This window comes from Zosterops lateralis, assembly GCF_965231275.1.
Source record: "Zosterops lateralis genome assembly, contig: HAP1_HAP1_SCAFFOLD_262, whole genome shotgun sequence".
NCBI lineage: Eukaryota > Metazoa > Chordata > Aves > Passeriformes > Zosteropidae > Zosterops > Zosterops lateralis.
In genome coordinates this window covers 29151-45050 of record NW_028154434.1, presented here as the reverse complement: position 1 = coordinate 45050, position 15900 = coordinate 29151, and the positions used below count along the sequence as shown (strand labels likewise).

At 51.4% G+C, this 15900-nt stretch overlaps 1 protein-coding gene across 1 annotated transcript; it reads right to left on the bottom strand.

The window, feature by feature from the left end:
• Positions 1-8630: 8630 nt before the first annotated feature.
• On the bottom strand, positions 8631-11325 carry LOC310923752 (serine/threonine-protein kinase PAK 1-like; the record flags this gene model as incomplete). The annotated part of the gene is made up of 5 exons (XM_083885680.1): positions 8631-8720; positions 9171-9308; positions 10211-10407; positions 10807-10906; positions 11290-11325. 5 exons carry the CDS (start codon positions 11323-11325, stop codon positions 8631-8633), a joined length of 561 nt encoding a protein of 186 aa, XP_083741806.1.
• Positions 11326-15900: the final 4575 nt, after the last annotated feature.

Sequence of the window (15900 nt, the reverse complement as noted above, 5' to 3'; positions counted from 1 at the left end):
AAGATGAGGGGCTGTGTTTTATTCAACCACTATTAGCAGATGTGGGGAATGGGTTTGAAATGCATGAAATTTTATTTGCTCCTAAATGTGATTGTATTTTATTGGGAAGGGATTTTTATGGCTAAATTGGGAATGCAAATTAAAACTGTAAATGTTGATACAGAGGGCAGTTCTGTGGTACCTTAGTGTCAAATGTCTGGCAAGGCCTGTGCTGAAGTGAACCCACAAGTGTGTCAAGGACAGAGACTGAAACCCTTAAAGGACTTTAAAACCCCAACACAGGAGTTCTGGCCTAGGTGAGGTGGGATGTCTTGCAAGTGTTGCCTGCAGGTGTCTTCACTGGAAAAAACTGGCATGCGTTCCCATTGGAACCTGAGCAGAAACAATGGGCAAGTCACGGTGAATTGACTGTACTTGCTGCCGGACCCGTCTGTTTCTGTATGTGTTCTCCCAAAACAAACACTCCCCACCTTTTGGCCAACTGCCTGTTGCTTTGGAAAAGGCTATAAAAATACTTGCTAGGTTAAGCAAAATTTGTGATCTCCCCACAAAAGAAGACGGATCTATTAGCCAGACCACAAAGATTTCGTATCTCTGTTGTTAGCTATAACCGCCCCCTCCTTTCTCTTTTTCTCTCTATCCTTTATTTCTTTTCAAATCCTTCTACCTCATTTGCTGTTGGCACTCAATAAAGGTGCATTTGTTCTGATTAATATGGAAATCCCCTCTGTGTTGTTTTTGCACTCTGAGATCGGTTAACGAACCATCACGACTCCCACTTGTATGAGCAGATCGAAACAGGCTCGCAGCCTGTTACAGAGCCCCTGTTCAAGGCAGGGCTTCTGCAGCCAGGGATCTCTCCCTATAATGCTCCTGTGCTGCCAATCAAGAAATCACATGGAATCCATAGAATGGAGCAGGACCTAAGAAGAAGAAATGAGACTATAAAACCCAGGCACCCCACAGTCTCAGATCCTGACACCAGCTGGAACCAGGTTCCCTCCTCACACTGCCACCATTCAGGACTTGATGGCAAAGATGCTTTCTGGGGACGCCACTGACACAGGATGGTGAACAGGATTTGGCCTTTGAGTGGGAACAAGAGGGAGAAGGGAAAATGGTAGACATGGACAGTCCTTCTGCAGGGATGCAGGGAAGCACCAGCCTTATTTGGGCAAGCCTTGCAGAAAATAGCAAAAGAATTTACCTCACTCCCAGGAACTGGGTTAATGCAGGATGTGGATGACTTGCTCCAATCAGGAGGACAAGAAGAAGTGGTAGAAGAAGCCTCTGTGAAATGGCTCCATTTTCAGGCTAAAAAGCATCTTTGAGTATTTGAAAAAGGTGAAAAACCTGAGACATATTTTGATTGAATGTGGGTGGTGTATTGACCCAGAGAGGGTCTGGGAAATCTCAGAAGTAATGTTACCCAGAACTAAAAAGGAATTGCAACAGTTCTGAGGATTATTAGGGAATTGCAGGACCTGGACTGAGGATTCTCTGTTCTAGCCAGAACATTGGATGACTTTTTAACCCCACACAGCCTCAATCTTATGGTATGGACACGAGAAAGAGAACAAAACTTGAGAAAATGAAAAAAACCAAAAAGACTGATGTCCCAGCCATGGCTCTTCCAGAGTCAGAAAAAAAACTGGAATTTTTTGTATGCAAATGTAAAACAGGGCCAGGCCAAAGGAATTCTTGTGCTAAAATGTTTAAGCCAGTGGCCAGAGTGGCCCCACTGTCTGCAGAATTGTGCAGCCACAGCTCGAATGGGACCTGAGGCCTGAAAACTGACAGCACAAGGATCTCCTGTTGTCCAAGTCTGGCATCAAGTTCAGGCTTTGAGAACCAAAAGAGCAGGGCTGGGTTATTCCAGCAGGAAACTTGTTCAGTGGCACAGGAGGATTTAGAAGTGAGGACAGGGGAAGGGTTTAACCCAGCCTCCTGTTGGAACAGCCTGCACAGGGGCTGGGGAGAAACCCATGACTGCACTGAGGTGACAGAGCTCCAGAGCCAGGCTGGGAGAGATTGATGAGACATTCCCTGGCCTCAGGGAGAAAAGGTGTTTCTGGATGGGGCTCCAAGGGCAGCAGAAGGGAAAAGAGTTACAAGACACGCTGTTATTTAGGAAAGGGAATTAGACAAAGCACAGGTTACCCCCCACATGGTCAGCTCAACCGGCAGAGCTGTGTGTGCCTGTGAGAGCCTGGGACTGAAATGCCCTGAGCAGGAAGGCTGAAATATCTCCTGCTGACACCATGTCACCCAACAGGGGGCCAAAAGCAATTCTGACTTCTTCAGTAATCACTGGATCACTTAGAAAGCTATTTCTGAAACAAATAATTCCAAGAGAAAGGATTGTGGAAGCAATAAACTACAATAGGGGAACTCATTTTACAGGAAAGATCCTTCAGGGGGTTCTGGCAGCTTTAGGAACACAATGGGACCTCCACAACCCCTGGCACCCCCAGAGCTCAGGTCAGGTAGAAAGAATGAATGGGGAAATAAAGAAACACCTTTGGAAGCTGCTGACAGAAACCAAGAGGCCACAGGTGAGGCTTTTGCCATTGGCTCTGGCAAGAATAAGAGCCAGATCCAGGGCAGATATTCAATTATCTCCCTTGGAATTGATCTTTGGAATTCCTTCCCCTGGCAATTCTCCACCTAGTGCAGGCTGGAGATAAGGGATGTGTATTTAAAGCAGCCTGTGGCCAGAATCCTGTCTCCTGTGAAATCTCTCCCACTGGAAGCTGGGCTGGCACAGACCCTGCCTTGGGACTTTGCTGTTCACACCATCCAACCAGGACATGGGGCCCTGCCTGAGGAGTGGGAAGAAGCACCACTGGGGGCCAAGTGGCCCATCCCAAGTGTCCCTGAGCACAGAAACAGCCCCAGCACAGCTCAGCACGGGGGGACCCCTCACCCTGGGCTCAAGGGCTCGGAAGGCCCAAAGGAGATTTGGACTTCCCGGCTGCAGGAGGAGGATGGGAGGCCACGACTGACCCGCCCTGAAGGCACCGGAGCAGCAGCCAGGGCTCCACAGCGGGGGAAGCCCCTGTGCCTGCCCACAGATCCTCTGCTGGAATAGTCTGCCTGGGCACCTCCTGGGCCATCTCCAGACACTGGGGGCCCAGCCTTGCTGCCACTGCTTCAGCTTCAGGCCTTTCTGTGCCTGCACTCGCCACAGGGGCTGGGGAACACAACGGGACAATTCCACTCTGCCTCTCAGTCACACTCACACACGGGGCTGGATGGGATCACATTGCTCCAAAATATACCAAGTTCAAATTTAAAAAAAAATCTTATTTCTCTAGTCAGGCTTGGTTTGCCTTTGCCCTGGGAAAGGAATTTTAAATATTATCTTTTAAAGGATGTTACACCACTCAACAGAGATGAGTTTAACATCTCAGCAGACTGGGAAGAGCCCAAAAGACACCCACAAAGACAACGACCATCAACAAAACATCAACGACCATCAGCAAACAGCAACCAACATCTGCCCCAGACACTGCCCTGGAATAGCTGGAGACACCTGGTCTGGAAAAGGCTGATGAGGAAATCCAGGACTGAGGACCTAATTAACATCAGAGGCAAAGAAATCCGGCTCCAATAGGAAACCAAATACTCAGAACTCAGCGACTTGGAAGCAATGAACATCAAACTAAAGGATTTCTATGGGTTCAGACTGTACAAAGTTTAGGAAAAATCCAGTAAAACTCACGTGTCATGGAATGATTTCCTCTGCACACCCTGGCTACGAGTGGATGAAATGATTTCTGTTGCACATCCTGGCCAAAATCAAGTAATGCCTTGACTCTCTAACACTAAAAATATTGTTGGACAAATTCTGTTTTTCTCGCAGTTTCTGTGACAAGATTACACCACCACAATAATTTCTCATAATAATCCTACTTTTATATTGTCAGTTACGTTTGGACCAGGGGTGTGAGAATCAATTCCCACTGCCAGGAGAAAAAGTAGATAAAACTGGATTACTTTGAAATGTTTTTGTCTATGTTTGTGTGAGGCTCTTAGGGATGGCAAAATTTCGGTTTGGGTTTTTCGATGTTCATCTTTAGGCTGCATTTTGCAAAACTGGAAGAGCTTTAAAGGTGACCCTTAAAGGCACAAACAGTTAAAAGAATTAAACAGTTAAATTAACAGTTAAAACAAAAGCAGATTGTGGGGGGGCACATGTGAGTCATTCAGTGGCTGCTCTGGAAGAGAAGCTCCATTCCAGGCAGCCAGGAGAGGAGCTTTAGAAATGCAAATTAACACTGCTGGGGAAAAGTGGGGACAGTGCACCAGGCTCTTCTTGCCTGCGGGAGGAATTGGGCTGATTCCCTCTGCCCCTCAGCCCAAGCTCTGCCTGCTTGCACAGATGGAATTGGCACAGCCAAAGGCAGAGCCCACAGGGAGGAGATCTGACTCTGCAACACAAATTGCTTCAGCTGCAAAGGGAAACAGCCAGTGGAGAATGGTGTGAAAACTTCACTACAAGAAGTGGGGGGAATCATCCCTCTCCCCACTCCAACATGTGCTGGCACTGTCTGTGTCACACAGGGAGCATCAGACCACTGGGCTGTTTGTGCTACCACAGGCTCAGAGAAATCACTTGGGAATCCAAGTCTGGGATGATTTAATTGGAGAAAAGAGATCAATTGATGCAGCCCTGGCTGGAGGGAGCCCCCAAAAATGGGGAAAAGATGAACGGCCACCACAACAAATCCTACAACACCCTGGACCAGCCCCTGGGAACCCAAACCAATCCACATCAGGAGCCAGAGAACACATTGATCATTCCAATGGCACAATTAGATTACAAGATGTCCACGAAATAATAACCAACCAGACAGATCCAGCTCCTCAGTCTGGCCCACCAATCCACTCAAACCAAGAACACAACATTTCACCACGGGCTGGGATCAGATTATCTGTGAGCAGAAGGAGGAGGACAGGGTGGAAAATTAAATGACTCAAGATGCTGTTGGCAAACAGATGACAACAGAAAAGTGGGGAAACAGAAAACAAAGGAAATAAGAAAGCAGCTCATGTTCCGGTCCAAACGTGGAAAGGATGGGAATGGGACACGGTTTGGTGGCTCCCTGGCACAGCAGGGGTTAAACGAATGCTCTTTCTCCTCTGTTGTGCTACAGCAACTCTCATCTTTGGGCCCTGCACCACACCTTGCTGAGGGCAGCTCATTCACAGCAGAGCAAGGGGATGCAGGTGGCAGCCAGGCCTCCTGAGCCACACACGGCTACAAAAGGACAGGAACTGTTAAAAATGACCCCATAATATTGGCTTTCACATTTGTGCATTAGTCTTTTTATGTGGTTATTGATTTCAAGTAGAGAGGAATTTATAATCTCTTTTAGCTGCCTGCTAATAAAATTTATTTCTCATTTTAGTATGCACATTAAAGCCCATGGAAATAGTAGTGTGATGAGTGTTATGTTGGTGTATTCACCTTACAGCTTATAGAAATAATTATGTGATGAATGTATTGTACCACAGGCCTTAGCAAAATATAAAATGTTAAAATCCTTCTTGTAACCGAGAGAACTGTGTAAAGCAATTAGGTTGTTTCCCACATCTGCTGACTGACCTCTCCAAGTGATAAGGGTGACACCAACCAGAGCACGGGAGAAGAATTAGAGAAGAATTTGTTACCTGTTCAGTATCTGGGAAGTGTGAAACAACAGGATGAAGCCACAAGAAGAAATAAAATATATTGACCTGATCCACAGGATGTTATTTAGATAAGCCAGAACAGAAACCCAAAATAAAGCAAAGTTTCTATAACAATGAAAGCTACCAAGAATATTTGAATAATGCATGAAACCCATGAACATGTATGTGCCTTAGTAAAGTAACAGTACAGAGATAACACTGTCTTAACGCACCCACGGGTCCCTTGGCTGATCGCCAGGAACACCCAGCGCTGGACATGGAACTGGTTTTCCCCTTATTGAACTTTTGAAAAATATTCTAAGACTGAATATTCGTTTTTCTCAGAATTGAGGTCACGGACAATAATCCCAAAACCAAAGAGGACCCAGCAAGGAAAAACAGAGTCAACGAGTGAATCTGCTTGGAGACAGGGCCGGGGACTGGGAGATAAGGGAGCAACGGGAGAATCCATCAGTTTCAGAAAATGTTCCTCATTGACACGGACTGTGCTCAGCCAAGGCCCTGCGAAATTCCTGAACACGGAGAAGAAGAACAAAGACTGAGCAGAGCCGGGAATATCGGATGTTCTACAAAAGGGGGGCGCATATTAACGAGGACATGCAGGAGGCGGATCGGGAAGTCGGAACTTTCCAAGGACCTTCGCCACGGGGCAAAGGGACAGGGAGATGCAGAAGGGAAAATCAGGAGAAAAAGGAGGCCGCGTCCTACACCAATTGGAGAGACCCCCCGGCAAAGGCCGCACGGCCTCTCCCTTTGTTCAGGAATAAAGTCACTTTTACAGGACTCCTCGGGCTCCTGTGGGGACACAAACCTCTGGCCACCTCTGGGAATTTTCCCGCACAGCCCCCCCCGGGGACAGGGCGGCCACCTCCGTCCTCCCCACAGGAACCGGGACGAGCCGGCGCTGCTCCGGCAGCGGCTCCTGCCGAGGCAGCGGCGGGAAGGAGAGCGCGGGCAGCCGCTCCCGCAGCGCCCTCAGGCCACGGGCAACACGGCGCCGACACGGCACAAGGAACCCGCCGGAGCCCCCTGCCGCCCCCTCCGCCCGCAGCCAGCCCCGAGCCCCGGCAGAACCGAGCGCGGCTCCCACCTGCGCTGGGGCCGCCTCCGAGCTCCGCCAGTGCCGCCTCACCGGGCTCCGGCCGCTGCCGCCGCTCCCGGGCCCGCACACGCGCTCCCACAATGGCGCCTCTGCCCAGCCACGGGCGCCCGGGGGGCGGCCCCGGCAACGGGCTTGGCCCCGCTCCGCCCAATCAGCGCGCGCCCACAACCGGCACTGACGGCACAATCAGCCAATGGCGGCGAGCGAGGCCCGGGCAGTGCACACGGCCCACACCCGCCCCGCGCTCTCAGGCCCCGCCCCCGGGCTGTGGGAGGGGAAAGCCGCAGATGAGGAACCGCCCTGGGACGGGCCCGGGCCCGAGGCGGGATTGAGCTGGAAACACAAACAAAGTTCTCCGCACCTCCCGGCCCGCCTTTCCCAGCCCTGCGTGTTCGCTGCCACCGGCTCCGAGGAAAGCCCTCAGTTCTCCCGGCCCTAATGAGGAGCATCAGCGCATGGCTTTGATTTCGCTCGAAAAAGGGAAAATCCCCAAGGCCCTTGGGCTGAGTGGAGGAGCGGGGAGATTTCTGTGAGAAAATTCCCAAAGTCGTTTTTCCCCAGAGTTGGCAGTTTGCCCTCGTGGTCCCTTGTGTATGACCGGCACTACGATTCTTTCAGGAATTTCAATGTCTCTCCCTTTTAGTGCTTGTGGTTTTAACCGCACCCAGTGGTCATGAGGGTCGGGGGGTATAAATCAGGTTCTTTGTCAGGATCAATAGGTCCAGGATCAAAGGGATCCTCCTCCAGACCATCTTGATCACTCTCCTCGCTGTCACAGTCGGCAGTGAAAAGCCTCACGGAGCTCAAGAACACTTTTTTCCTGGGCAGACATTCCCTGACCCATCGTCCCCTGCAGCAGCTCACCTCCAAAATCCCAGAGTGTTGGCTCACCTCCCATCTCTGGAGGGGTTCCTTTTGCCAGCTGTCATTCCTGCTTCTTTCAGCAGCACTTTGTTCTGCAGGGCTCCGTCACACGGGGCACCATTTGATGGCGATTGACAGAGGGACATGGACTCCATGGGGTGCAGGCATGAGGCCGTTTATTGATACGCCTGGCTGAGTTTATATACCTTTTCATTATATAACAGGTACTATTGCCAAGTACATTGCTTTAGTCATGCCTCGCACTAACTAACACAGGTATGTGCTGTCTCATCTCAGTCCTGCTTGCTAAGAACATCTTGTACCAAGCACATCGCTGTCTCTTACATTCCTCTCTCAAACTTCTGCTTTCGGTTGCCAAGGCTTGAGGCCACCTAATGCTGACATGTCCATTTGTGTCATGAGCTGAGCAGTGCTCCCAGCTCGGCTCTCTGGCTGTATTCCCACAACTGGGCAGGTTTTTCCCTTGCATGGAGCCTTCCCCGTGGCCCTTCTGGCCTTCCCCAGGCCCCTTCTGCCCTCCCGCAGAACCCGTGGCATTTTCCACCACACACAGTTTGTGACCCAGAGTCGGCTGCAGCCGAGAAGGCTCCAAGCAGCTCCTTCCAGGCTGACTCTGCAGATGCCGAGGCTGCTCTGGGCTCTGCCAGGGCTCTGCTGGGGCTCAGCTCTGGGCAAGGCTGGGCCCCCTCTGCCCTGGCATTGCTCCAGGCAACTGAGTCGCAGGGGGAGAAGGATGGACATGTCAAGGGAGTTGAGGTTTAAGGGAGTTTTTATTCAAAAAGCTGCCATAATAAACAGGGTGTCATAACAACCATGACAAACAGGGTGTCCTAATGACCATAACTAACTACCATAACTAACAACCATAACTAACTACCATAACTAACTAGCAGTGCTAATTACCATACCTAACTACTTGTCCTAACTACTCTAACAAATAGCTGTTTCATGTCCTCTGCTGCTCCCTCAATGTCTTTGCTGCAGCGATCAGAGCGCTCAGGCTGGAGAGAGGCTCGGCTGATGATAAAAATGGGTGCTGCCCAAAGGATCAAAAAGAAAGAAATGAACCGTTACTTTCCAAAGTCAAGCTCCTCACAGGCTCTGTTGCCACAGGACAAAGGGGAATGGATTTTAACTGAAGGGAGGGAAGCAGGCTCAGATTAGATCGGAGGAAGAATTTTTTCACCAGGAGAGTGGGGAAACACTGACAGAAGGTGCCCAGAGATGTGGGAGGTGCCTCCTCCCTGGAAACATCCAAGCTCAGGTCAGGCAGGGCTCTGAGCCACCTGATGTGCTTGAAGATGTCTGTGCCCATTGAGGGCAGCAGGCCCAGATGACCTGGAAAGGACCCTGCCAACCCAAGCCAGGCCAGGCTTCCGCTCGCTTTGCGTGTGAAAAGCAGCGAGACCGGAGATGATGGGAGAGGGCCCCACAAGAAAAGCCCTCCCTGGCTCTGCCGTTTCCCCTGCAGCCGCCGGGCACTGACCTGCAGCAGCTCCTGGGCAGACCAGCGCCGCTCCTCGTCCAGCTCCAGGCTGCACTCGAGGAAGTCCCGCAGCAGAGCCGACAGGCGCCGGGGCTCCTGCAGCCGCGGGGTCCCGTTCTGCCGGATCAGAGCGCGAGCCTGCAGGAAAGGCAAACACAGCGCTCCGCCAGCTCCCTTCACACCCACAGCTGCTCACATCCACCCCGGCTTCTCAGCCCCGGCTCCAGGGGCACTTTCCTCCCTGCCACAGATGCTGCTCCACAGCTCATTTTTCTAGGCCAACCAAAAATCCCAAACCCTGGTGCGGCCACAGCCATTGCAGCATCCAAATGATCTTGCCTTGAGAGCCAGTCTCATTGCCTGACTTTGTTAGGAGGAACCTCCATCAGAAATAGCACATTTTGCTTCTCCAAATCTGGACACCAGCTTTACAGGCCATTTTCAGGAGTCACTGTGGTCTGACTGTGTCATTTCAAAGGGTTCTCACATCAAATGCATCTCTGCAGGGCCACTGACACTCAAGTAAATTCATTCCTGATGCCCCATCCCAGAAACTGCCCGACAAGAAACAGGTTTGTGTTGCTGAAAGCTCAGGCTTGGTGACATGGAGAAAGGAGCTTGGGATAGGAAAACAACATGTTAGACTCTGGGGATGTTAAAGAATCATGTTCCCGTGTTAGACAACTTTCCCAGTGAGAAGAGCCAGGAAGGATTTCCTCTCACAAAACCTGGTTTAGAAACTCGTTCGTAGATTTCTTGGGTTTGGGTTTTGGGGCGCGTTTGGGGTTTTTTTGCAAGATAACATTAGAGCTGATCCACTGGCTCCACGTTTTCAGGTCATCCTCACAGATAGAAGAGCTGCAACAACCTAAAGCCCAAAGAAAATTGTTGCTGGAGACTGCAGAATATTTGTCTGTGTTCAGGTTCGAGTCCTCTGGGAATTCTCCTCCCGATGTGCAGAAACCTCCAGCTGCTCCTCCCAGGGCAGGGTCACGCTGTGCTCACAGGGCTCTGCAAACACTGGAGAATTTGCCTCTTACCATGGCCCCCGTCTCCTTGAAGTAAGGAGGTTCTCCTTCCACCATCTCGATGGTCACAATGCCAAATGACCAGACGTCCACCTTGGGGCCGTAAGGAGAACTGGTCACAACTTCTGGGGCCATCCAGTGAGCAGTGCCCACCATGGAGCTGGGCTGGTCCTGCTCAGGGCTGAGCTGAGCGCAGAGGCCAAAATCAGCTGAGGACAGAAACAAAGCCTGTCAAAGGCAGCTGGAATGAGGAAACCACTCACAAACATTCCCCACTCTCAGTCTGACAATGCACTACTGAATCCAGCTGGAAAAGTCCTCAGGGCTGTAGCCAAGGAAAGATGGAACTGGACCCTTAAAGGAACTCTCAGCTTTCATGCAGTGGCTTTTACTGATTCCCTTGAAGCTTGAGATTCCAACTCCCGCCCCTCTGGAAGGGCCAGAGCCAGAGCAAAGGCACTCCTGACATTGCTGCTCCTCTCCTGAGCTCTCTGCAGGGGCAGCAGGGGCCGGGCAGGGCCACCAGCAGCACCTGTGGGGCTCTGGCCGTCCCTGGGAAGCCCCACACCCGCACCCCGGGAGCGCCGTGCCTGGCCAGGAACACCCACCCAGCTTGACAGAGCCGTCCATTCCCAGCAGGATGTTGGAGCTCTTCAGATCTCTGTGGATCACCTGGTGTGAATGGAGGAACTCCAGGCCCTGCAGACACTGAGAGGGAACACAAAACACCAGGGTAAAAATCAAGGGCTGGAATATAGCACACAAGAAAGGAGAGTTTAGAATTCTGCCAGCAGAAACTTTGCTGGGACAGGCCAGGAGTGCAGTGCAGACCAGCTCCAGGCAAATGGTTCAAGGCAAAGCTGAGAACAGCAAATCCAATCCAAACATGACAGAGTAGCCCCACAGCAGGAAAGAGGACAAGAACAGAAGTGCAGGGATGCTGGCAGGCCATTCCTTTCAGTGGCTCTTTCTTCTCCAGCTCATAAAAAGAACACAGAAACAAAGCCCACGTGGAGCCACCCCTGTTCCCCTGCCCTGTTTGGAAGGACCATCGTGTCCAAGCCATGGGAGGGACAAGCAGGATCCCTCACCTCCCGACTGACAGCTGCCATCTCTCCTTCAGCCATGCGTGTGTGTCTGACAACGTCCTGCAAAATTCCTCCATCCATGTGTTCCATCACCAGCCAGAGATCTCCATCAACAAGGAAGCTGGAAGAGGAACACAATGGCCCGGAGATGAATGTGCAGTGCTCAATTCCCCCATGGAAAAGCCTCAGGTGGGGTTTTGTTTCCAGGGCACTTGTCAATGAGGACAGAATCAGATGGAGATACATCCCTGCCAGGGTGCACAGGCCTTGGAATCTGCACAGTCTAAAGGAGAAGGAGACACCTGTGCAAAAGGAGAGGCCTTAGATGGCAAGCAAGAGGAAAATGCAGTTTAGCAACAGCCCAGATCCATGTGAAACCACAACACTTGGCCCCAGCTGGTTCAGCATCTGAACTCAGCAGTTCCACCATTCACTCCAGAGCAAGGCCACACAACTTCCAGAGTTATCCAGGGAGGGAGGCCCTGCAGCACTTGGGATAAAAGTGGTCAACTGTTTGGAAAACCGTGCAGAAAGTCTCTTCAGAAACAGGCAGGGCCATTGAAAAATGGGCAAATGAGGCGTTTCTGGAAACAAGAACCTGGTCTTCCTGGCATCTGCAGCAGTGGAAAAGATTTGGGAAGAAGAAGCCAAGGGAAATAATTTCTGCCATGGATTATCAGCACTTGTTGTAAGACACAGAAAATAGGGTCAACTTGAAGGAAACACCAAAGCAATAAAAGCACATGGAGGGAGTGAACTGCCAGGCTGTTGTTTTGGGAAGATATGGCCGGGTCAGGCTTTTTCAAAACAGGCTTCAGAGTAGGGATGCCAGGAAAGTTCAACACAGGGCCCGTGCACGGGATGAGACCTGAACACTCACCTGTCCAAAGAGCTGACAATGTTGGGGTTCTTCTTGTCCCTCAGGACCAGGGTCTCATTCACAGCTCGTTCCCAGTTCTGCCCTCTGAGACTGATTTTCTTTATGGCCACCTGAAGGGACATTGCAGACCTTTAACTGGAGGAGTCTGTGGCAGGAGGCCACAGCAAACACGGGGCGAGTCTTTTTGGAGCGACGGAGCCGGGCTGTGCCAAACTGCCCTGGGATGGGACACCAGAGCTCAGCAAGTGCCAATCCCACAGCCCATGGCTCTGCTCGCTGGGGGCTGCTGACAGGACACATGGCCAGAGACATTTGGCCTCGGGAGCTCTGCAGAAATGGTCCCTCAGCCTCAAAGCTCTAACAACATTCTCTGCACCTACACTCTTCTCAAATGGCCCTAGTTTACCACCACTCTTATAATGATGAGGGTGATGCTCATTACTATTCAAACACATTTTGCAAGCAGGAGGTAATTCTGGTCCTGTGAAACTGAGCAAAATAGCTGGGAACCCTTTAGCAATTCTATGGGGTTCGGTCATGATTTCAAATGCAGCTGCTCTGTTTGGGATTGCACAACAAAGCAAACACACACATCCATTGCTCAGATGATCCTTGTCACAGGCTGTCACTGACCCCAGCCCCAAACACAACTGCAGGGTTTAGGAGAGAGCTTTGCTCTGGACATCCATCTTCTCATTGCTCTCCCTCTCTCTCTGTGAACAGCTGCAGTAGGACTAAAGCCCCAAACTAAGATCCCAAGCAGGATCTCTCCTTAATTAGAACTTGAGGTACCCTTTGAAGATTAAACTCAGCATAGAAAAAACTGCTAAACAGTGTTCCTGTCCATGGCTGGGATGGAGATAAATTGGGCCTCAGTCTCCACCAGCTGATGCATTCACAGTTTTAGATGTGCAGACCAAGGCAGTGTGTCCTGCTCTGACAGACACCGCTGCCCTCCTTGCATTCCTTTGGGCACTCCAGAAGCTCCAAGTCTGTCCCAGCTGTGCTCTGCAGGCTGACCCTGCTCTGCCTTCAGAGGAGCAGCCTGTGCAGGAAAGCTCTGCTGGGCCCCCAAAGCTCCAGCCACAGCTCCCAGCAGAGGGGAAAGCCCTCGAGAGCTGCCGGACGTGCCGGGCGTGTTGACACTGACCTCTCCTGCAGTGGCCCTGTCGAGTCCTTTGTAAACGGCCCCGAAAGCCCTGGAGACAAAAGAGCAGAGAAGAAAGAAGCAGTGCTTTAGCCCTGGGAGTGAAAGTCAGCCCAGACAGGAGATCTCTTCTGCCTGTAGCATTCAGAAAACACCTGGGTGTGTCAGCCCTTCAAACAACGGCGCAGCCACCAGTCCTCTGCCATGCAAGGTGTGCAAGGGAAAGCTGAGGCCCAACATGAAGGAAAAGTGCTGGAGCAAATCCCAAATGTCCATGATGAATTCCTTTAGTTCAAACCCTGGGATGGAGTGCTGGGTGTCTAAAGAACTAGAAAAGAATGTATTTCATCCTTTTGCATTTCCTGCCTAAGACCTGCAGGATCCACAAGAGCCCTGCCATCAGGGCATCATGCATGTTCCCCTCAAGAGCAGCAGCTCCGTGTCTGTTATTAAATGTATGGGCTCTGCTACTTGTGCTGAAAAGAGCCCTTCTTAGTTCATCTCTGGTTTCTGTTTGTAAACCATTATATTGATAATCCTGACCAGTGGATATTTTTGGAAGTAAAATATTGGAAAGAAATCTTGAGAACTGTTTTCTGACAGTCACCAGCTGGTGAGTTGCTCTCTTAGGCAATCCCAGTCCAGGGACAGAAGATCTTCCAGGTCCTGCTCCTTGCTGCAGGCAGGACACTGCCAGCCTCAGGGGCCTTTGGCGGTGCCATCTGACCACAGTTATCAATTCTGGTCAGGGCTGAGAGACAGCAGGATCATACCCCAGTGTCTGAAGGCGTTTGGAGCTCTCCTGACTCCTCACTTGATCCTGCACCAGCAGAATACCTGGGCCCTGCTGGTGCAGAAGTAACTGCCTTGCACTTACCCTTGGCCAATCTGCTCCAGTTCCAGGTATTTCTCCGCAGGCTCCCCCATGCTCACGGTGTTCCCTGAAAGAAACCACATGGAAGACGCTCCCTCCCAGATGGAGACCCCGCCTTGCAGCAGAGCCAGAATGGGGCCCCACTCCCTGGGGCCCTTGTTCTCAGCCGGGGAAGGACAATCAATGACTGTGTGACATTCAGCTGCAGAGCAACACTGGGTGCAGCTGATGCTGAGACACACACGGCACCTGCTCGGGCACACAGGAACAGAGCAGACGTACTCAGCTGCCTCAGGCACCACTCCCCTCTCTCCTCTGCCTGCAGGGCTGTGCTGCTGTCAGAACGTTCAGCCCAGGATCCCTCAGCAGAGGGAGGTTCAGTGTCCTCTTCCCACGCAGAGGGAGGTTCTCCATCCTCTTCCCAAAATGCTGCAGGTTCTTCATCCTTTTCCCAAAACACTGCAGGTTCACCGTCATCTTTCCAACTCACAGGATGTTCGCCATCCTCTTCCCATGCTGGGAGATGTTCACCATCCTCATCCCACACTGGGAGATGTCCACTGTCCCTGTCCCACGCCGTGGGAGCCTCGATGTTGTATTCCCAATCCGTGGGATGTTCGCCCTCATCTCCCAGAAAAGTGGGGAGTTCACTGTCGTCTCCCAGCACAGAGGGAAGTTCACCACCATCCCCCAGAACAGTGGGAAGCTCACTGCTGTCTTCCTCCTCTTTGGCCTCCTCTTTGGAAGCAGAGGGAGCCAGAGGAGGTGCTGATGCTGCTTTTGTGCCCTGTGGACAGAGGGCAACGTGAGGGACGGGAAATTCTGTCTCAGTTATCACCTTATTTATCCTCAGCTACACATCCAGCTGCACTAAGCAGAAACGGTTCTGAGCTGTTCAAACAAACAATGGGCTAAAATCAACATTGCCACTTATTGTTGGGAATTTGATGTTCCACCATGGCTAAAGCCAGCAAGCATCTTCTGCCTCAAAACCAGACCTGCAGCTCTTCAAAAGCTCTTCAACAGAAAAGGAGAAACTGCCGGGGATCCCTTTGCTGCTGCTGCTGCAAAGACACCGACAGGAACTTTCCTTCAGCCCCCCAGGCTTGCACTCGGCTGCCACACGCTGAGCTCACACCTTGCTGCACAATTCCAAACACCAAAGGTTCCTTTCAAACTCACCGAAGGAGGAGCTGCTCGAGATCCTCGTGTGAGGTGCCCTGCAATGGGAGAGGGAACGTGAACCAGATGCTGTTAGGAAAAAAAGTGCCTGTGGTGGGAAATGCCACAGAGCAAGGCAACCCCAAGAGAGCCTTTTGCTTTCACAGCATCCCTCCAGGAGCCACAGTCCCTTCACACAGCAAGCAAGAGAACAGCCCAAAATACTGGGCTGTGTCAGTTCTTGGCTGGACCAGCAAATGGAGGGAGTTCCAGGCTCCACTGCCACAGACTCTCCCCTTGAGAGCACAGAGCTCCCCCGGGCCTCACTGCAAATGCTGTGCACACCCCACTGCCCACAGACATCCCCTTTTTCCCCTGCAGCTGCTGGCAGGAGCTCTCCCAAACCAATGGTGTCTTTGGGGCAATTTGGTTACAAAGTCAACTCAGTTCCAGAGGAAGAACAGAAAGCACACAGCAAACCCAAGGCACAGATGCTGCACCAAGGGAAAACCTCGACTTACGTGCCAAGTGGGTTAAGAAATACCCCGAATA